The sequence below is a fragment of the Sturnira hondurensis genome, unplaced genomic scaffold (genome assembly GCF_014824575.4).
Source record: "Sturnira hondurensis isolate 20B ecotype Veracruz unplaced genomic scaffold, ASM1482457v3 Scaffold0006413, whole genome shotgun sequence".
Lineage (NCBI taxonomy): Eukaryota > Metazoa > Chordata > Mammalia > Chiroptera > Phyllostomidae > Sturnira > Sturnira hondurensis.
The window spans coordinates 25576942-25601176 of record NW_028079044.1 but is presented as its reverse complement, the minus strand read 5'-3'; the positions used below and the strand labels follow the sequence as shown (position 1 = coordinate 25601176).

The 24235-nt window shown below is 36.2% G+C and overlaps 1 protein-coding gene across 5 annotated transcripts in view; it reads right to left on the bottom strand.

The window, feature by feature from the left end:
- Nucleotides 1-24235, bottom strand: part of VPS13B (vacuolar protein sorting 13 homolog B) — a 690921-nt gene that overhangs the window by 629907 nt on the left and 36779 nt on the right. For all 5 annotated transcript variants that reach the window (XM_037048269.1, XM_037048268.1, XM_037048265.1 and 2 more), the window contains exons 5-8: nucleotides 23259-23426; nucleotides 17173-17354; nucleotides 10131-10305; nucleotides 2237-2505 (exon numbers count right to left, since the gene is read on the bottom strand). In XM_037048269.1, coding sequence (XP_036904164.1) covers nucleotides 2237-2505; nucleotides 10131-10305; nucleotides 17173-17354; nucleotides 23259-23426 — 794 coding nt within the window. The remainder of the gene's footprint in view (nucleotides 1-2236; nucleotides 2506-10130; nucleotides 10306-17172; nucleotides 17355-23258; nucleotides 23427-24235) is intronic.

The window sequence follows — 24235 nt, the reverse complement described above, 5'->3', positions numbered from 1 at the left end:
AGCCATCGTTATGTCTTGCTGGAAATTTGCAATTCCATCTGCTTTTGTTCCCTTATAATCAAAGCAATACAGTTTAAACTATAAGTCAGATCATTCTATACCCATTCTCAACTGCCCAAAGACTTCCTACCACACTCAGGATTAATGGCCAATCCCTAAAGTGATTTATGCAGTATTATAATTTATGGACCTCTCCCACACCCAATACCCCTCTGACCCGAGTTTGTACTCCTTTCACAGTAGCTCACTTTGCGCTGGCCTCTTTGCTCTTCCTTGAACTTCTGAGTTATTTTCACTTGCTATTCCTTGAATTCCCAAGGATCTACAAAGCCTCCTCTTTCACAGGTCTTTCCTTAAGTAACCCTTCTTCTTAGTCCTTCCCTGATCATTCGAGTTTTAAATTGCAAATCCCCTCACGTGCAGTGAAAGCACTCACTACATCTCTTCTTCCCTCTTTATTTTTCTACATAATCTATATCATCAATGGGCATATTATATATTTTCATTTATTCACAACAATTCAAGTTTTAAAAAGCACAATCTGTTGTGGTATCTCTACAGTCAAATAGTGCCTGACAAATACATGGTGTTAACATGTATTTGTTGACTAAATTAGATACTGTCCAAAAATACGGCAAGTGTGGCAACACAATTATAAAAAGTCAAGGAATACATATAGTAAGGCTAAGTTATATTTTAGGAGGAGAGAAGACAAAATTCAATCAAAGAAGAACACATAAGGGTGCCAGAGTACAAATAAGTTTGTATTTCTTAAAAGAGTGTTCGCTTTATTATTCTTTAACTTAAAAATACATATTGTGTAATCTCTTATGAATATGTATTTTACATGTATATCTTAGTGGAAAAAGTAGTCAAAGCATATAAAACACTGCTAAAAGTGGAGTAAGATAAGAAACTGAACTGTCTTAAAGAATGAAAGAGAGGTGGGAAACATAAACTATATATAAACACTTTAAAAGAAATTTTGTGATAAAAAAGAACACAGAGAAGAAACTGTAGCTAGAGGGGCACATGCATTCAAGTAAGATTATCTATGTGCATTTTTTATTGATGTTCAAGTACAACTGTCTCCATTTTCCCCCACTACTCCCCCCACCCCCAACCCCAGTCACCCCCACCTCCAATACCACCTCCCTTCGGCTTTGCTGACGTGTCCTTTATACATGTTCCTGACATCCCTTCCCCTCTTCCTACCCACTGTCTCAGATATTCCATGCAGCAATATTTTCACCAATACGTCTCCTAGAGCAAGAGACATAAAGGAAAGAATAAACAAATGGGACTTCATCAAAATAAAAAGCTTCTGTATGGCTAAAGAAAACATCAGCAAAATGAAAAGGGAGCCAACCATATGGGAAAATATATTTGCAAATGATACATCGCACAAGGGTTTCATCTCCTAAATATATAAAGAACTCACATAACTCCACTCCAGGAAGACAAACAACCCAATTGAAAAATGGGCAAAGGACCTGAACAGACACTTCTCCAAGGAGGACAAAGGGTCCAGAGATATATGAAAGGATGCTCAGCATCACTAGCCATCAGACAGATGCAAATTAAAACCACAATGAGATACCACTTCACACCAGTCAGAATGGCCATCATAAAAAACAAACAAGTGTTGGAGAGGTAGAGAAAAGGGAACCCTAGTGCACTGTTGCTGAGAATGTAGACTGGTGCAGCCACTGTGGAAAATAGTATGGAAGTTCCTCAGAAAAGTAAAAATGGAACACCCTTTGACCTGGCAATTCCACTGCTGTGATTGCACCCTAACTAACAATCCTGAAACAGCATTTCAAAAGAACCTATGCACCCCAATGGTCATAGCAGCGTTATTTATAATAGCCAAGTGCTGGAAGCAGCCTAAGTGCCCATCAGTAAATAAGTAGATCAAAAAACTATGGTCCATCTATGTGCATTTTTAATGGAAATATTAAGGCATGTTTGTGTGTCATTTAAAATATTTAGTATGGAGAGAAAAACTTTCCACGAAGTTGATTTTTAAAAAGAATGTGGAAAAAGCATTAGGAATCTAGAAAGAGATCAAAATTCTGAGATTGCAGATGAGGGGACACATACATGAAGTAAGGATGTTAGAGTATATCTTATATCTAGGGTATATAAAACAAACTTTCAGCTAAATCCTTATTAGAAATCAAAATTTAAGCATTAAGCTGTGAGAGATGTGAATAGCAAGAAAAAGAAAACCTACTTTGAAAGTCACAGTTGCTTTTGTACAGTAAAATCCTATAGAAACAATAGGATCCTTCAAAGTCTGGGCTTTTTGCTGATGCATGGTTGATGCTGGATCGTTTCCAAGGTAGTCTTCCTCACTGTCATCATAACTCACAATGGCAGGCACGAATGACCAGGCCCATGATACCCATCCCTGTGGCTGTTCATCCTCTTGCTGTGAATACAACTCTTGGCCTTTGTACTGAGCAGGATATGACATATCTATTCTAGTTTCATCTTCAACACCTATCAATCAAAATAAAATCATTTTAAAAAGATCAAAAGATTTTAACTAATGAGAATTAGGAAGATAAATTCTGTAACAATGTATATCCCACATCCTGCTTTCTACATACAAAGTATGAACAAATCATACATTGCTCATTAGTATTTTAAAGCAACAATTCAGTGTTACCACCTTCACATCTATATATGTCACACTGTGTCAATCCCCTTTCATGGGCCACAATTAATGTCATGTGGAAAGTAGTTCACCATGTATTATAAATGTATTTGATAAATACAGTGAATAAATTCATTTTTGGCATCTCACTCATTAAGCAACAAAAAAAACCCCTACTTTCCAAAAATAAAGCTAAAGCACTAAAAAAACTGACTTTTCCTAGAAATATAATATCAGAAAACCACAAGAAAAGTTCTGGATTCCCTTATGTACCCAATGGAAAAATAGAATGGTAATTATTCCTATGCAAAATGCACACCCTCAAAAAAAAATTATCCCAAAGAATGAAAGTAAATATTATAATAAAATTATTCTTATATGTAGTTAAGACAAATAATAGTGTTGGTGACTCTTATTAGCAGGTGACATAAATGAGTATATTTATTATTCTACAGATGAAAAATTATAACAAAAAATTGTTAACTGCTTACAAATTAGCAGACTAACGATTTAAACTCCAACCACTTTAACTTACTGCAGCTTGTAATGACAACTTCCACCACAGTCTCTTAACATTATTCTAACAATACAAACAAAACAGCCATATCATCATGGAATTTGGGGGGAAAATTACTCTTAAAAAATTCATGGTATATGCAAACTCCAGCAGATTCCATTTACACTTCATTAAAATCACCCTTATGCAGTTGAACTTCTAGCTTTTCTGGCTAGAAAAACTACATATTTTTTTAGTCTTATGATTGGAGATTCTCAGAATGTTATACACTTGTGGGTTACAACACCTGACCATTTACCCACTTTCATCCAGAAAGAAAAAGACTTAGTAAGTAGAAACTAGAATACCTAAAATAGTACCAAGAGACCTTACACATTTTACTTCAAAATAAACAACAGAAGTTACAAATCCAGAAAATGTTTTGCATAATAGGTATATCCTGCTGTTTAACCACAAACATATAAATTTCGATTGGGGAATAAATAAAGCCTGTTATTAGCTGTCCCTTGTGAGGTCTCAAATTGGGCTTCACCCCTAAATATCATTGTGGTTATAAGAAATCAGGTCACCACAACCCAGGAAGCTGTGACCAGGTGGGGTCCACAGAGCTGACCTCTATTGTCTAAGCTATTAAAACAGGAGTATATACTACTTGGTCTTTTGAAATAAAAATAAATAAATGTCTCTAAGAAAGGACTTCCAGCCAACATGGAGGCATCAGTAGACACACTATGCCTCCTCCCACAACCAAAAGAAGGACAACAATAATTTAGAAACAAAAACTGACAGAAAATCGAACTGTATGGAAGTCTGACAACCAAGGAGTTAAAGAAAAAACATTCATCCAGACTGGTAGAAGGGAGGAGATGGGCAGCCAGGTGGAAAAGACTCGCGGCAAGGTGACAGGTAGAGGACCAGGGTGGGCAAGGCAGGGGCTGGCGGACCTAGTGAGGCAGTGGCTGGTAGAACGTGGGTAGTCCCACATTCACATGCAGATAAACCGGGAGAAACAACTGGGGAGCGAAACAGACCACAAACCCAGGTCTCTAGCCCGGGGAAATAAAGCCTCAGAACACCAATTGAAAACATCTGTCGGGGGAAGGGAGGTGCCAGGAGAGACTCCCAGCCTCACAGGAGAGACCCACAGGGTCCTAGAACGTATACAGGCCTACCCACAAGGGAATCGGCACCAGAAAGGCTCAGTTTGCTTGGGGAAGTGGCAGAAAGCAGAAAGGACTGAAATCCAGCAGAAAGTGGAGCAAGGGCCATTGTTCTTTCTTGGACCCTGTCCCTACCTACTGTGTCACAACCCAGCTGCTGGGTTGCCCCGCAATGGTGAACAGCTAAGGCTCCGCCCCTTACTACATAACAGGTGTGCTGAGCCAAAAAAAGATGGCCCAAATGAAAGAACAAATCAAAGCCCCAGATCAAATACAACTAAGTGACAAAGAGACAGCCAACCTATCAGATACACAGCTCAAAACACTGGTAATCAGAATGCTCACAGAATTGGTTGAATATGGTTGCAAATTAGATGAAAAAATGAAGGCTATGCTAAGTGAAATAAAGGAAAATGTACAGGGAACCAACAATGATGGGAAGGAAACCAGGACTCAACTCAATGGAGTGGACCAGAAGGAAGAAATAAACACTCAACCAGAAAAAAAATGAAGAAAAAAGAATTCGAAAAATGAGGAAAGGCTTAGGAACCTCCAGGACATCTTGAAACATTCCCATATCTGAAGTATAGGGGTGCCAGAAGGAGAAGAGGAGGAGGAGCAACAAATTGAAAACTTATTTGAACAAATAATGAAGGAGAACAGCAAAGTCACAGTTATTAACAACCACACCTAAAACAAAAACAAACTAAGGAAACAACTAGAACAGGAACAGAATCACAGAAATGGAGACCACAAGGAGGGTATATCAGCAGGGGAGTGGGGGGTGGGCACAGAGAATAAGTAGCATAAATGCTAGGTAGAAAATAGACAGGGGTAGGTTTAGAGTAGTATAGGAAATGTAGGAGCCAAAGATCTCATATGTATGACCTATGTACATGAACTAAATGGGGGGAATGTGACTAGGAGGGGTGTGCAGGATAGAGGGAAATGTGGGGGGAATGGGACAACTGTAATAGCATAATCAATAAAATATATTTTAAAAGAAAAAATCTCTAAGAAAGGTCTGAGAAACCAGTCACTATAATTTATACCTAATATTAAGTCAAAAGAGAGATTTTGATAAAAGATGTGTTTGAAGTTCTGAGTCTTCTATAAAAAGAATAAATAAGGGCTGAAAAAAGAAAAACTCCTTGATCTCTGGTAGGAATTTTGACCCTTTTCCTTCAAAACAGTGTATCTTAAACTGGGGCCCTTTGACAGGAACTCCATGAATTTCGATAGAAACATATAGATTGCATAACTAAAATACAGCAATCTTTTAACTGTGAACATAAGTAAATCCGTTGCATCACCAGTTCCTTTAACTCTAAAACCTACAGAAATCACAGTTATACTAAACAACATTGTGCAGTTATCTCAAAATATCATGTATACGCATTACTTTTTAAGCATGATAGTTATTAGATTTCCTATTATATTTTATTTAATGTTAACACAGAAGCACATATAAAAATACAACAAAAAAGACAAAATGTATGAAACAATCGTTTTCAGACACTAGATATCAGGCAATGAAGACAAGTAAGTCCTAAGAGATGGGAAATGAGGAATGAGCTCTATGAATGCCCTCACCTTACTGCTTAGAATGAGTTCTAAAGTCACAGCCAGGAAAGTGGGAATCCAAGCGGACCTCAGCTCCCTCCTCGGATGATAAGACAGGGCAGGGAGTCCAGGGAGATCAAAGTGGCTACAGTTTGCAGGGACAAGTACCAAACAAGAAAGACCTGCTAAGGGAAGAGCTCCTGAGATCTACAGAGGATTCTACTCTGAGTAGAATAGTCATTCACCAGTTTCATAAAGCCATAAAAAGATCTAATAGAAAGGAGCAAAGGGAAAAATTCCCAAGGATTATACAGAATTGGGAATAATTTGTGTTCCCATCAGTATGAAAGAAAAAACAATTCACAGGGCATCAGGCAAAATGCTCAATAGTGTCATTGTCTCAAAAGTGGGACAAAGCTGGGTTTAAGCTAAGGGCTGCTCTGATCGCATCTGAAAAACCTTTAAAGCAAGTCTTAAAGGAACTTAATTGTTTCCAAGTGACTAAACTGTTTTCTAGGATACAAAATTATCCAGCATTCAACAGGAAAATTTCACAGTATCTAACATGCAATTAAAAACTTTACCAGGCATGTAAAGAAGCAGGAAAAAATAATGCAATATGAGAAAAAAAATCAGTCAGTCAATATCAAAAGAGCTGGAAATGACACAGCATTAGTAAGCAAGAACATTAAAACAGCTATATAATAAAATGAAATATTCAAAAAAGCATAAACAAGGAAAAATATGAAAGACAGGCATTTTAAAAATCCAAACTGAACTTCTAAAGGTGAAAAATACAGTATCTGAGATGAAATATAAACTAGATGGGATTAATAGCAGATTAAATACAGAAAAAGTAAACTTGAACAGAAATAGAAACTATCAAAAATGAAACACAGAAAACAAAAGCAAAAAGAAAACAAACCGCGAACAGGGCATCCAAGAGCTCCACCAAACTTCGGGTAGCCTAAGATAAATGTAACTGGAGACCTAAATGAGAGGGGAACTGAAAAAAGATATTTAAAGAAATGACACCCAAAATTTTTCTAGGTATCTATGAAAACTATAAACTCAGAGATCTAAATACTTTAATTTAGCCCAAGCACTACTAGTAAAATGAAGGAATGACACTAAGACATATCAAAATCAAGATGATTAAAACCTTCTGAGAAGAGGTTCATAGGCTTTACCAGAGAGTCAAAGGAATCCACAGCACACACAATATGAGGTTAAAAATCCCTGGTTTACACAGATGAGTAAATTCATTCCGACTCCTCCAGAAGCAGAATAGAGTTGATCTCTTCTTTTTTACACATAAGAAAAACCTAGTCACCTTCTCAGATCACAGAAAACAACAGTCATAAAGGAAATACTTGAAAATTATATTTAATCAATATTTAAAACTTCTGCTCAAGATACACCTTTAAAATATGAACGAGGCAACTCAAAGACTGGCAAAAAAAAATTCCAAAACATAATATATAACAAAGGACTTGAGTTCAGAATATATAAATAACCCCCACAATCAGTCATGAAATCCAAAAAGGTTTAAAAATAGGCAAGTATTTAATATATACTTCAGAAAGATAGTTGTCTTAATAACAATAACTAAATTAAAAGTTCAAAATGCTCAGAAAAGTGCAAATTAAAACAAGCTACCACAACACCACTCATAAGAATGGCAAAAAGTAACAAAAGCCTGACACCACCAAATGTTGGCAAGGACGTGGAACGACTGGAGCTCTCATACACTGTTGACAGGAATTAAAATGGTACAACCACTTGGGAAAACATGTCTGGTCATTTCTTAAAAATAAAACTAAACATTCAATTGCACTCTTAGGTGTTTATCCAAGCTGAAGAATAGCACATGCTTAAAAGAAACATAAAAATGCCCAGCACAGCTTTATTTGTAGTAGCCAAAATTAGAAATAGCCCAAGCATCCATCAACAGGGGAGTGGCTAAGCTATGGTATAGTCATACAATGTACCTAGCAATAAAAAAGAACTGCTGATATATGAAACAACAGAGATGAATCCCAAAAATATTATGCCTTAGGGCCATGAAAATACTCTGTATGATACCACAATAATGGACACATGCCATTATACATTTGCCCAAACTCACGGAATATACAGCACTAAGGGTCAATCGTCAACTATGGTCTCCGGGCAACAATGATCTGTCTGTACAGGCTCATCAACTCCAGCAACGCACCACTCTGGAGGGGACGCCGATCATGGTGGAAGCTATGCATGTGTGCGAGCAGGAGCAAAGGGAAAATCTCAGTACCTTCCCTTCAATTTTGCCATGAACCCAAAACTGCTCTAAAATATAGTCTTCGTTAAAAAAATATTTTAAGTAAACATTCTTTCGTGTATTAATGAAAGAATTCTTTCACAAAAGAATACATCTAAGAAAGTTTTCTCATGCCCTTTCCAGTCACTTCTGCTACCCCCTACTCCAGAAAACACTGTTTTCAATTTTTTAACAAACCAAAACCTAGTTTTGCTGATTGTAGAATTTCATACAAATGGAATCGTATATATATATTTTTGACTGGCTGTTTTCACTTAAGATGTTTTTCAAGTTTTCCCTGGCTTGTGTGGCTCAGTGGATTGATGCTGGCCTGTGAACCAAAGGGTCGCCAGTTTGATTCCCATTGAGGGTATATGTCTGGGTTGAGGGCCAGGTCCCCAATAGAGGGCATGCAAGAGGCAACCACACATTGATGTTTTTCTCCTTCTCTTCACCTCTTTAAAAAAATAAATAAATAAAATCTTTTTTTAAAAAGATGTTTTCAATGTTAATTATACTGAGCATATATCCTTTGTATAGCTGAATAATATTCCAATGTATGGATACACCATAATAGTTTATATACCATAAATGTCCATCCACAGCTAATGGACATCTGGGTTGTTTCCCCCTTTTTGGAAACAAAGACATGCTGCCATAAACATTCACATACAAGTTTTTCTGTGGACACACGCTGTCAATTCTCCTAGGAATAGACTTGCTGGATTATATAGTAATGCTATGTTCAACTTGCAGACAAACCAGATTGTTCCAAAGCAGCTATACCAGTTTACATATAGGGGCTCCCACTTCTCTACATCCTTGCCAACACTTGTTATTATGAGTGTTTTTTTTAAGTTTATTAGTTTTTTATTGTGGCATAATTTTAGGATTATAGAAAAGGTGCACAGATAGTACAGAGTTCCCATATACCTCACCGTAGCTGTGCTACTGGCGATGATTTAGTATCTAATTGTGGTTTTGACTTCACTCTCCCTTGTAGCTAATGATGTTGAGCATCTTTGGCCATTTGTTTGGATAAATGTCTGTTCTGGTCATTTGCCCAACTTTTAGTCGGGTTATTTTGTCCTAAGTTTTAAATGTCTTTTTCTAAAGTCTCTATCTATGGGAATTAATGATCTTGTCTGAATTTTTCCTCATCTCAGGCCCAATGCCCAGTCAAAGTCGATCATCCCTTTTATATTTCCACTCCAGATATTCATACCTCCATTTAACCAAACACACTATCATTCTATACCATACATCATACTTAACAAACTTCACATCTGTCTGCTCTATCATACCTTAATCACTCTTTCCAGCTTTATTAACCAGTCAATTATAACAGAAGGGAGGAAACAAGTCCCCTCAGCTCAATATTTTCCCTCATTAACAATAAAATATCTTACATACCCTAGGTATCAGTAAGAAATAATGAGTTGAATAATAAAGTTAACCCACTAGGTACACTTCAATGAAGCAAATACTTTGTTAATCAGTGCTCCAACTAATTAGGTGTCCTCCAATGAAGCACATAGTTAAAATAATTAATAATTAATTACATATAATAATTATTAGTTCAGCAAATACAACTCAGCTATAATTATTCTTGGTGAGCCTTCACAAAAAAATTACCACTACTATAATTAACTAGGATATCTTGAGGTTACACTACCTTTTGCATAATATACATTCTGAACACCTCTACCTATTAGAAATATTAAAGTTATTTTTAGCATGCAGAAACAAGAAAATTAGAATAGCATCCAGAATGTATACAAAATCAAGTAATGCTAAACAATCAAATTAAAATCACCCCACCACCCTAGAACATGGCAAAATTCAATGCAACGTATTTTCTAAAGTTTCATGATTATGAAAACACTTTGTAAGAACAACAGTTCTAAAATAAGTTCATATTATATTTACCTGTAATGTTTCCTAACATATCTTTATTGTGACATGTAGAGTCTTCTGTTTCTCCATCTTTAAAATTGCCTATTTCTCCATAGTAAAGAGCAATCCCAAGTTGCATTATACGAATAAACATAGGCAGTTGTTGATCTGTGATGGAAAGTTTCAAACTCTCTACTAAGGTGTGAATCTGTGTTTTGAAAAATAAAAACACCAACAAAATCATGTTCAAAGGATGTAACCTCTAACGTAAGTACAGAAGTATTAAAAGTCTTCATTGGAATAGCATAAGAGAATCAGTAATGTCCCAAACATTTCCAAAATTTGTCAAACCTTATTCTAAAATCTTAGGAATTAAACAAATTCTGCTCTATCAATAAACTTTAGATAGAACCTATATTAAGCCAAATGATGTAAATACAAATAGAAATAATAATAAAAGCATGCAGTCACACTAGATTGACAGATAACTATTCTAGACAGTTATGTAACCAAAATACAGTGGTCCTCCTTTACCAGCAGAGACTGCTTCCGAGACCCTAGTGGGTGCCTGAACTTTCAGAGAGTACTGAACCCTATATAGACTATGATTTCTTTCCCTAAACACGCATACTGTTTTACTTAGATGAAGCACTTGAAGGCTCTCTTTGGCATATCCAAATTGCCAGCTTCAGTGTTCTTGCACTTTGGGGCCATTGCTAAGCAAAATACGCATTATTTGCACACATGCACCACACAACTACCATGGCAGTCAGTATGACAGCCAAGGGGGCTCCTAAGTGCCTAACGGGCAGGAATCATATACAGCGAGGACATGCTGGACACAGGGATGATTCAAATCCTGGGCAGGACAGAACAGCAAGGAGTGAGATCTGATCAAGCAGGTCAGATGGTGCACAATTTAAAACTTAGGAACTGTTCACCACCCTAAGTCAAGTCTCTTTCCATCACCATTTGCCCCCCTTTACTCTCTCCCTCCTCTCCCCACCCCTTTACCTCTGGTAATCACCAGCCTGTTGCCTGTCCATGAGGGGGGTTATTTTGCTTGAAACCTATGTAATTTTATTAACCAATGTCACCCACAAAAATACAACAAAAAGTTTTTGAGGAAAAAAATATTATGAATTGTTTATTTCTGAAATTTTCCATTTAATAGTTTTGAGTCACAGTTAACCAAAGGTAAACAAAACCATGGAAGGCAAAAATGCAGACAAGGAGGGGGTGCTGTACCCACTCTATAATCTTAAGACTATGTAGTACTCCCTCAAAACCAGAAAGATCTGTCACAACCAAGAATGAAAGTTTCGTGCTATCATTTTAGTAAAACTTTAATCACTCTTTCCAGCTTTATTAATCAAAAAAGAACACACACATATCCTAAAAACATATATTAAAAGGGAAAATTACTAAATTATAACTATGAAAGTATGAACATAATAAAATTTTTATAGGCAACTATTAACAGCCTAGGGAAATATGTTTGGGAAAGTTTTTCAAATTTTAAGAGACATAAACATGACAAATTTATAACAGCAATCAACTATAAGAAATAAGATTACTTCCTAGCAAATAGGATATATAGCAGTCAATCAAAGTTCTCCATGGAAACAGACATCAATGGAATATAAACACGGTCTCAGTATAATGGCTGCCTGCTGTTATATAAACATGGAATAAAACCAATTAAGCCATAAAATCAAGTCTCTTAGAAGGTTTATTTTGACTCATTGGTATCTGAGTGTCTGTGAAACATGAAAAACAAGTAACAGTAATCATATTTTTAGGGCTAAAGGTACAAAAAAGTGTACTTGGAGGCAAAGAAAGCTGTACTGGGGGAAAGGATATAAAATGTCATATCCAAGTAAGAGTACCGGTTTCTTAAAACTGACCTAAAAATCATACCCTAAACAGACCATGAAGAGGTAAGAAAATGGGGAGGAGGAGGGGGAGGGGGGCAGGAGCATACAGTACAGACCTGTGATGCTTTTCCTTTCAGATTTCTCTACCACAGCCTTTTATTTTGTTTAAATGTTTTAAAAATAAAATTTTTACTGTAAACTAGTTTTAAACTCATAAAAAATATCACAGCTGTACACAGGGTTCCCACAAACTCTGCATCCCGTCTCCTGTTGTTAACATCCTGCCACCACGTGGTACTTTTGTCACAACTAAGAAACCACCAGGGTACATTACTATCAACTAAATTCTACGCTGGATTCTGATTTCATTAGTTTTTCCATTAATATCCTATCTCCGTTCTAGGATCCAACCTTTCATTTTCTTCTCCTGTTTCTTTACTCTCCTCCAGTCTGTGACAGGTTATCAGACCTCTCTGGCTTGTCAATGACTATGAGAGTTTTGAGGAGTAGCTAGACAGGTATTTTGTTGAATGTCCCTTAGTTTGGATCTCTTTGATAATTATTTCTTCTAATTTGATTTTTTGATTACAGTTGACACCGATGTTATTAGTTTCAGGTGTACAGCATAATGATTAGATAATTACATAAGTTACAAAGAGATCCCCTTGATAATTTAAGTACCCACGGAGCACCATCCCTGGTTACTACAATATTACTGACTATATTCCCTAATGCTGAACTTTACATCCCCATGACTATTTTGTAACAACCAATTTGTACTTCTTAATCCTTTCACCCTTTCATCCATCCTCCTTCACCCCTCTCTGGCAACCTGTAGTCTGTTCTCTCCATCTCTGAGTCTGTTTCTATTTTGTTAACTTATTTTGTTCTTTAGATTCCACAAGGAACAAAATCGTTTGTTTGGCTTTTTCTGTCTGATTTATTTCACTTAGCATAATATCCTCCAGGTAGATCCAAATTCTCACAATGATAAGATTTCACTGTTTTTTATGGCCCAGTAATATTCCACCATATATGTGCACCACTGCTTTTTTACCTACTTGTACCTTCGTGGACACATGGGTTGCTTCCATATCTTGGCTATCGTAACTAATGCTACAATGAACACAAGGGTGCATAAAACATGCTGAATTAGTGTTTTAGGTTTCTTTGGAAAAATATCCAGAAGCCCCATTGCTGGGTAACATAGCAGTTCCATCTTTAATTTTTACCACATCCTTTCAAAGATGTTATGGCACCAGTGATAAACAATCTTTGCAAAATCAATAACAAAGAATACCCCTTAGCCCTGGCCAGTGAGGCTCACTTGGTTAGAGAATTGTCCTGCAGACCAAAAGGTCAAAGGTTCAACTCACAATCAAGGCATGAACCCAGGTTGCAGGTTCCATCCCCGGTCAGGCACATACAAGAAGGCAACCAATCAACCCTTCTCTCTCATACTAATATTTCTCTCTCTTTCTCTCTCACCCCCTTCCTCTCTAATAGCAATGAAAACCTGTTCTCAGGAGAGATTTTAAAAAATCAAATCTTTATCAACCCTTTAAAATATAGGGCATAGGTAGATAGATATACTTTGCCTCCTCGCACAGCCAAAAGAGAACAACAAATTTGAAAATAAAAAATAACCAGAATTGTCAAAAAATCAAACTGTATGGAAACCTGACAACCAAGCAGTTAAAGAAGCAGCATTGATCCAGAGCAGTAAGAGGGACAGAGACAGACAGCTGGGTGGAGAGGATGTGTGGCAAGGTGGCAGCTGGAGGACCAGGCACGTGAGGTAGTGGCTAGCAAACCTGGCAGTCCAACATTTGCATGCAGATAAACCTGGAGGAACAACTGGGGACCCAGACAGACTGTGCAACCCGGGGTTTCAGCGCAGGGAAATAAAGCCTCAAAACCTCCAACTGAAAAAACTTATGAGCGTGGAGGCGGCAGGAGAAACTTCCAGCCTCACGGGAAAGTTCATTGGAGAAACCCACAGAGTCCTTGAGTGTACACAAACCCACCCACCCACGAATCAGCACTAAAAGGGCCCAATTTGCTTCTGGGTAGCAGGGAATGTGACTGAAAGCCAACTGAGAGCCAAGCAAGGGGCACTGTTCCCTCTGACCCCTCCCCCACATACAGTGCCACAATGCAGGGACATGGGTTGCCCCGCCCTGGCAAATACCTAAGGCTCTGCCCCTTACTATGTAACAGACACACCCAGACCAAGAAATATGGCTCAAGTGAAAGAACAGATCAAAACTCCACAAAAAAACAGAACTAAGCAATGAAGAGATAACCAATCTATCAGATGCATAGTTCAAAACACTGGTAATAATCAGGATGCTCACAGAAATGGTTGAGTATGGTCACAAAATAGAGGAAGAAGTGAAGGCTATGCAGAGTGAAATAAAGGAAAATGTACAGAAAACCAACAGTGAAGGGAAAGAAATTGGGACTCAAATCAACAGTTTGGACCAGAAGGAAGAAATAAACATTCATCCGGAATACAATAAAGAAACAAGAACTCAAAAAAATTAAGAGAGACTTAGGAATCTCCAGGACAACTTTAAATGTTCCAACATTTAAAGATTGAAAACTTATTTGAGAACATGATGAAGGAGAACTTCCCCAATATGGCAAAGAAAATAGACTTTCAGGAAGTCCAGGAAGGTCAGAGAGTCCCAAAGAAATTGGACCCAAGGAAGCACACACCAAGGCACATCATAATTACAAGACTAAAGATAAGGAAAGAATCTTAAAAGCTGCAACAGAAAAGGAGACAAGTACCTACAAAGGAGTGCCCATAAGACTGTCAGCTGATTTCTCAAAAGAAACCTTGTAGGCAAAGAGGGGCTTGAAAGAAGTATTCAAAGTCATGAAAGGCAAGGACCTACATCCAAGATTACTCTATCCAGCAAAGCTATCAATTAGAATGGAAGGGCAGGTAGATGCTTCCCAGATAAGGTCAAGTTATCTTCATCATGACCATTATTATATGACATGTTAAAGGGACTTATCTAAGGAAAAGAAGAAGATAAAAAATATGAACAGTAAAATGACAACAAAGTCAACTATCAAAAACTAAACATAAAAACAAAACAAACAAAGCAAACAACTAGAACACGGACAGATTCACAGAAATAGCACATAAAGGGCTATCAGCAGGGAGAGGAAGGGGAAGAATGCGGTAAAAGTACAGAGAATAAGAAACATAAATGGTAGGTACAAAATAGACAGGGGGGTTTAAAATAGTAGGGGAAATGGAGAAGCCAAAAAACTTACATGTACGACCCATAAGCACGAATTAAGGTGGGAGAATGATGGTAGGAGAGGGAGTACAAGACAGAGGGGAATAAAGGGGAGAAAAAATGGGACAACTGTAAGACCATAATCAATAAAACATTTTTTTTAATTTCAATTTTTTAAATGGGGAAATGTTAAATAAATTCTATATCCACATAAATTATTTCTTACTAAAGAGAGCAAATTAACAAATAAACTCAAAAGTCACTTAAACAAACATACATGAGAGGCTTACACAAATCATTAGGTATCTATAACATTTTGTGAAATTCCCCGTCTTTGAGGCGATCAATGAGGTTCAACCATGTCCATTCAATACATATTTCCTAGGACTAGGAGCTACAAGACTCATGGGTCTAATTCAAAACCACAACTCTTCCATCACAATACATAATATTAATAAAAAGCTCAAAATTTTATTCAGTTGAACACAATATATCATCTCATATTTAATGATTACCAGAGCCAAGAAAGAAACACGTCAACAAGCTTATTTATATTAAAGAGTGTTTTACAATGAAATGTCAAGGCTAATCAGTTTTCAGAATATAAACTTACTTAAATGCTAATACTAAGTTTTCCTCAAGTTCATTTATTTTTACTTTCTTAGAGTAAAAGCTACATCTGAGAATATACAATTAAATTTGTACTAATGATCAATAAAATTATTCATATAGTAAGTCTTCAATGTATCCATTACTTATCTGCAAAATATATCTTGCATCTACCTTAACGTTCTCCAACTCTACTAGCAGATCCAAGGCTAAAGATGGAAAGTAAGCCCATGATCCTGAGACAGAGGTAGCAATACTATGGAATAGATATCCTTCCATGGTTATCTTTGCAAAAGAAGATAATTCAAAAATAAGAAAGTAGCAGAATTTATACAAACCAAGGTGTACTACACATAATGGGGAAAAAAGTAACACACTTATGACTAAGCATTTCCAAACAAAAACAGGTAGGTTTAATGTAAAAATATAAATTTGAAAACCATAGAGCCATATAAAATATTTTAATGTAAAAAAACAATAGTTTATAGAGCCATACCCAAACAAGCATAGTACTCAATACCAATGTTCAGATGCAGAGCCAACTTTTGCATTACAAATTTTAGTATTCAGAGGTATGTAATTCAATAACAAAAATTTCTTTCACATTAATACTTAGTTACAAGATCACAAGCCTCTGTGTGAATTCTGTTTAAAATATACATAAATAGGCAGAGATTTAGAAAACCTTCACATAATCAAAGAACAGAAAAAGATTCACACCTGAGACTAACCACACACACTGATGTGCATACCAACTCCTTGGAGAACAACAGACACACACATACCAAAAGATCTTACCTGGAAAATTCCCATACTCCAAGATTTTAACTACACTTTGAAACCACAGATCAAAGCCAATATTTTCTGAACCACTAAAATGTCAGGTTTAAAAATCAAGCCTAACAAAGTTATTCAAGACACAATTAACTACACCTACCAGAGCATGCTAAGCAAATTATAAGGACTGACAAGTAGATTGATACCCAGTCTACTGTGGTCACAAAAATACATTTTTATATGACCTCCTCTACCTACTTAAGAGAAAAATACTAATAAACAGCTGGAAAACCAAAAAGGAAACCACAGTCACAGAAGAAAAAGGTCCCTAAATATTTGTACTAGAACACATAATGCAAAAAGTATAAATATAATACATAATATAGTAAATAATATTAAATAAAAGTAACAAATATAAATAAAACTTTATAAAAACAAATGACATACATATTCAAGGTTAATTTCTTTTTTGTTTTGTAATAATAATTAGCGGCACAAGAGCCAATAAATAAAATGGAGACATGCAAATCAACCACTAGCAAAAGAAACACCTACTTTAATAACAGACGGCATCTTGGAATTTAGGTTATCATACGTAAAATGCAGACGCGTTCTGAAGGAACATTTGTATAATAAAGGATCCTGATAAAATTCTATTTTACCACTAGCATTTCGTTTGTCAAGACAAACTGTACAGTCAGAAAAGTTGATAACCTTTCTCAGCACCAGATCAGTGGCTAAAAAGAAAAAAAAAACATTTTAAGTAAAAGAAAACATTAGAGAAAAAAGCAATTATTATTTATTAGTACAAACAGTAATGCAAATAAGATTAACAGAGTATTTAACACATGATGCCAGAACCTAAGCAAAGAACTTTTCATTCATTATATCATTTAATCTCCCAACTTTATAAAGAATCAAATACAAGGCCAAAGAAATGAAGTAGCTTGGCCCCAATTTGCTTGACACCTAACTACAAATTTAAGACAAAAATTTGTGAAAAATTTCATTACATTTTACTATCTGCAATGAAATATAAAATAACAATCATAAAATTAAATTCTTTTAAGATTTTATTTATTTATCTTTAGAGGGGAAGGGAAGAAGAGAGGGAGAGAAACATCAATGTATGGTTGCCTCTCGTGAGTCCCCTGCTGGAAACTGGCCTGCAACCCAGGCATGTGCCCTGACTGGGAATCGAACCGCGATCATGTGGTTCGCAGACCTGCGCTCAATCCACTGAGCTACACGAGCCAGGGCATAAAATTAAATTCTTGAGAAAACATTAAAAAAAANAAATATAAAATAACAATCATAAAATTAAATTCTTTTAATATTTTATTTATTTATCTTTAGAAGGGAAGGGAAGGAGAGAAGGAGAGAAATATCAATGTATGGTTGCCTCTCGTGAGTCCCCTGCTGGAAACTGGCCTGCAACCCAGGCATGTGCCCTGACTGGGAATCGAACCGCGATCATGTGGTTCGCAGACCTGCGCTCAATCCACTGAGCTACACGAGCCAGGGCATAAAATTAAATTCTTGAGAAAACATTAAAAAAAACCATTTTGAATGATAGTCATTTAATATTTATTTTACACTAAAAAACTGGATGCTATGCTCTAAATCTGCACTGTCTAATATCATAGCCATCAATGATACATGGGTATTTAAATTTATCTATGAATTAATTAAAATGATGTAAAAATTAAATTTCAGGTCCTTGGTTGCACTAGCCACATTTCAAGTGCTCAACAGCCACATGTGGCTACTGGCCACAATACGGGACATTGAAGATATAAAACATACTTATCATCATAAAAAATTCTAGTGGGCTAGCACTACTCTAACAATAACTAATAAAGAATTACCAGTAACAGTATTCAGTTTGTTTTCAAGACAATAAAAATGAAACAATTACTGCTGAAATATCAGACTAGAAAATGAAACCTTTAGCAAATCAGTAATTTTATTCCTAATAAGCAATTCTTAGGTAAATACCAGGCCCACGTCTACTTGATCAGGAGTTTTAAGCTAGCAGCTATCCCCTGCTATGGCCACGGAAATCTTCAACACAATATAATATGCTTTAATCCATTCTTTGATAACACTATTTCCAAGTATATTCTGGCAACCTCTAATTAATTCATCTTTTAATTTTTATCTTTTTTAGAATTTACTTTTTAAGAAGTAAAAATGAAAAGGTATGCCATGTGTGGAAACAGTAAAATTTTATTAGCAAATAAATTTCTAAGTTGCTAGTTGAAAAAAATTCATAAATTTACCACATTATTTTACTTAGTATGTTATTAAATTTATTACTGATATTATATACATATACACAAATTAAAAAAACTTAGAGTAAAGCTAGAAATGAAAGAAATCCTCCAAATGCTTCCTTCCCTCTCTTTATAGAAATAATAATTTACTGAGCATTTGCTATTGCATGCTATACTAAGTCTTTTATGTCCATTATATAACATTTACATGGCTTATTGGAAGATGTGAAGACTGAGGCACAGTAAGGGTGTATACTCTGTCTCATGCTAGTTCATAAAGAACAGAGTTAATTCAAACTCTGGCAACTTGACTCCAGAGTGCATGTTCTTACCCACTATGTAGAAAGAGCATGAAGGAGTCATGCTTGAGGATATTCTAGAGAACTGCTATTCAGTGAGAGAGGAAATTATGAAGGCCTGAAAATGTTCTTCCTAAAAAGTAAATAAAACAGCACCTATCTTTTAAAAACTTAGAAAATAAAGGCTCGTTCTGGTACTTACTTTAGATAATGTGCTGCAGTTTAGTCTATAAAATGGGGATAATATCTGTGTCCACCCAACAAGCACTCGAGAAAATAATTTGGCATTATTGAAAATGTGAATATCTGCATATCCTCCCAATTTAACAAATCCACTCATAGTAACTCAGTGGATTGAGCGCGGGCCTGCGAACCAGACGATCGTGGTTCGATTCCCAGTCAGGGAACATTCCTGGGTTGCAGGCCAGTTCCCGGCAGGGGCCATTTCCCAGCAGGGGATGCACAAGAAGCAACCATACATTGATGTTTCTCTTCCTCTCTCCTTCCCTTCCCCTCTAAAGATAAATAAATAAAACATTTTTTAAAAAAGATTTAAAAAAAACAAATCCACTCCTAAATATATGCCCTAAAGAAACACAGATAACGTGTCAAAAGATACATACAAAAAGATTCATAACATCATTGTTTATAAGAGCAAAAATCTAGAATGTACCAATTACCCGCCATCAGGAAAACAGAAAATTAAGTTTGGACATATTTAAATAGTAGAATATTATTCATAAGTAAAAGTCAGTAGTTTCCAACTACATGCAACAATATGGAAAAAAGTAAATGTACATTTATATTGAAAACAGAAAACTTTAAAAGACAACATAGAAAAAAGTTTTTATAAACCTTAAAAATACATGTAAATAACTAAATATATCATTTATGTACATATTTACACATGAAACTTCTTTGAAGTAAAATTCATACAACACAAAATTAACCAATCTAAAATGTACATCTAAGACCTGGCTGGTGTAGCTCAGTAGATTGAGTGCAGGCCTGAGAACCAAAGGATTGTGGTTCGATTCCCAGTCAGGGCACATGCCTGGGTTACAGGCCAGCTCCCAGCAGGGGACATATGAGAAGCAACCATACATTGATGTTTCTCTCCCTCTCTCCTTCCCTTCCCCTCTAAAGATAAATAAATATTTTAAAAAATAAAATAAAATGTACGTTTAGTACACATTACAAACATTCAGTACAATGACACTATTGTGCAACCATCAATCACCACAATTAATTTTAGAACTTGTTTGTCACCTCAAGAAACTGCAGCCTTTAGCTATCACTCCTCCAACCCTCTTATTACCCTTTCCTCTCCCTAATCCCTAAATAATCACTAATCTAATCTGTACACATAGATTTGGTTATTTTGTCAGTTCACAGAAATGGGAATCATACAATATACACTTTCTTTGGCCTCTTTCATTTATCACATTTTCAAGGTTCATCCACGTTCTGGTCTGTATCAGCGCTTCATGCCTTTGAACAGCATAACTTTGTTTCAGCAAATGAATGATAAAATTTAATACAGCAGTTAATTCTAGGAGGAAGCAAGAGGATGGGATAGGGAAATGTACTCTGGGGTGGGGAAGGGTAAATAAGTGTTCTAGCTACTCAGAAAATATATATCCATTATATTGTTTGATAACAAAAATGTTACATAAATCCCTTTGTAAATATTAAATACTGTATTAAAATTTATAAAAGGGAAAATAATGGTATCTACTTCAGAAGGTTAAAGCAATAAAATAACATAACTAGGCCTGGCTGGTGTGGGTCAGGAGCTTGAGTGCTGGCCTGGGAACCAAGGGGTCACCGGTTTGATTCCTGGTCGGGCACATGCCTGAGTTGCAGGCCAGGGTCCTCAGTGGGGGTGCGAATGAGAGGCAACCACACATTGATGTTTCTCTCCCTCTCTTTCTCCCTCCCTTTCCTTCTCTAAAAAATAAATAAATAAAATCTTTAAAAATAAAATAAGATAATATAAAAAACAGCACCAGCCCAGCAAGCACTCAATAAATATAAAATACCATTTTTCCTGCCTTTATCACCACCATCACCACGAGCTTTTATGTGGTATCATACTGGATGCTCATAAATAAACTGGGAGGTTGGCAATAATAATTCACATTTTACAAATGACTCATTCAAGGTTGTATGAGGTTAGTGGTGGAGAAAAGATTCAAACCATAATCCCCTAACTCTCAATTTAGCAATCTTTCCAATTCATCATTAAAAAACTTCCCAGAGTCATATCTGCACTACTTCTATAATAAAACTAAATTTCTTCCCCTAAAATGTCAGCATACTTATTCAATCCTGTATAATCCAGTTCTGTTTGTTTTCTATTTTACATAGCTTTTTCTTCTAGCATTTCTTTGAATATTTCTTCCCTTAGAGGATGAGAGGGAGGCATTAAAAATGTCTCAGAAACCGAAGACTTGGCTGGGCCTTTGTACACACTCTTCTTTATGCCTCACAACAGAGCTGTGAAGTCAAATTATTACTGATTTTTAAAACGTGAAGACATCTGTCTGGAGAACACACAAAAATAAAACTATTCCAGTTTTGCAAGTGCCTAGTTGCACGCTTTAACTAGGCAAGTTGAGTAATCTTGAGAACCTCTGCTTTCAATCTGTTTTCCATTAACTAAGACTTAAGATAAGTAAATGAATATATGATTAAATGAAAGAGAAAAGATCTCTATCATCATTTTATGGAGTTGTTATGAGATTAGAGAAAATAAATGTAAATAACAATAATAGCCGCTCCCTTTCAGAGCAAGGACTATGTACAGGATACTTGTATAAGTCAGTGCATTAATGTATTTAATAAAATAATTCAGCCCTGGCTGGTTTAGCTCAGTGGATTGAGCGCGGGCCTGCGAGCCACACGATCGTGGTTCGATTCCCAGTCAGGGCACATGCCTGGGTTGCAGGCCAGTTCCCAGCAGGGGACTCACGAGAGGCAACTATACATTGATGTTTCTCTCCTTCTCTCCTTCTCTTCCCCTCTAAAGATAAATAAATAAAATCTTTAAAAAAATAGTTATTTAAAAAATAATAATTCATAAAGAAGTTCATTTTTGTCCTCACTTTACAAATGAAGAAACTGAAATACAGAGAAGTGAAGTCACCCAAGGCGACAACACATCTAGTACCAAGTGGAAGAGCCAGGATTCAAACACACTTTTAACAAATACCATGGCAAGTCAAAGATAAAAGGTATTTACAACAGTCTCCTTAAGATAGTTTACAAAATATCCATGTCCTACTCTATCAGAATATATATCAACAAATGTTATTACTTATGTAGCAGTCCATCGCCTTAACCACTCGGCCACCTCATCCCACGTATGTTATTACTTATTTAATCAATATCTCTCCTGATGAACTAAGAAACAGTGTCTATTTTCTTCACAGCTATAGTTTCAATGTTTAGCACAGTCTCTGCTGTGAAGAATATAATAAACAAAATTATAGTGATTTTATTCATAGTACACCAAAATAAATAGTAGAATACAATAAATAAATGGTATTGATTACAATCATATTATTCCTTAGTTCTTTTAAGATAAGCAGTAGTAGAATATAGTATTCTCCAAAGGAGGCTTCAAGATCACCCCAAAACCCCAAAAGAACTCTGGAATATGTAAATCCAAAATATAAATCTGTCAGCCATACTGTCTGCCATTACCAAGCTACTGAAAGCAACATACTCCCTTTATTCCTTCAAAATGTTAAAAATTTTAACTTAATGTTACATAATTTTTATTGCTACAACCCACAGCATTTTAAAATATACACCACATGTGAAATAAGCATGCTATAGCTAAGAAAAAATAAAAATAAAAAACATGTCTGGGGTTTCTTAATCTAAGGATACATTAACCTCTTCTAATTGCATACTAAATTTTATATATGTACATTTTTCCAGTCTGAAGGTATAAAATTTTTCTAGATTCATCTAAGAGCCAATTGGCCCAAGAAAGGTTTAGAATCCAAGAAGACAGCTTCAATAATAAAAATCTATACTATTCTTGGCACTTACTCACCAGAAATATCCATAAATGCACGATCCCATAATTCATCTACTGTATAGCATTCTGCAGAAGTTATGTTGACTGAAAGGACAATATCATCTTCAACATATTTTAGAATGAGGTTATTTATAACAATGTTTACATTATTTACAACTCGTCTAATCAGACTCTGCACATAACCTGTAACACAGAAAAAAGGAATGCAATTAGCCACAAATTAGTCAATAATATTTCTTTAAAAGTTATTGAACATAATGTATATGAAATATGGGTATACTTAGTACATCGTACAAAGAGGAAATCTTCATTCAGATAGGTGAACTGGCTTGCCAAAGTCATACAGCTAACAAGCAGCAGAATCAATCCAACAAACATCATTATAAAGAAGCTCTAGACTGGGACTTCCGACCAAGATGAAGGTATAGGTAGATTCGCTTTATCTCCTCACGCAACCAAAACAAGGACAACAACAAATTTAAAAACATAAAACAACCAGAACTGCCAGAAAACTGAACTGTATGGAAGTCCAACAACCAAGTTAAAGAAAAAACATTCACCCAGACTGGTAGGAAGGGCAAAGACAGGCAGCTGGGGTGAAGAGAATACACAGCAAGGTGGCAGCTAGAGGACCAGGTGGCCCACATTCCCAAGCAGATAAGCCTAAAGGAACAACTGGGGAACAAAAGAGACAGCACACCCAGGGTTCCAGCACCAGAAACTAAAGCCTACACAAATCTGTGCGGGTAGCAGTGGTGGGACAAACTCCCAGCAACACAGGAGAGTTCGTTGGAGGGACCCACAGGGAACTAGAATGTACAGAAATCCACCCACCCAGGAACCAACACCAGAAGGACTTCTGGGTAGCAGGGGAAGTGACTGAAAGTGGGGAGAGAGCCAAGCAAGCGGAATTGTTCCCTCTCTGATCTCTCCCTCACATACATCTTCACAACACAACCAAGTGGGTTGCCCCGCCCTGGCAAATATCTAAG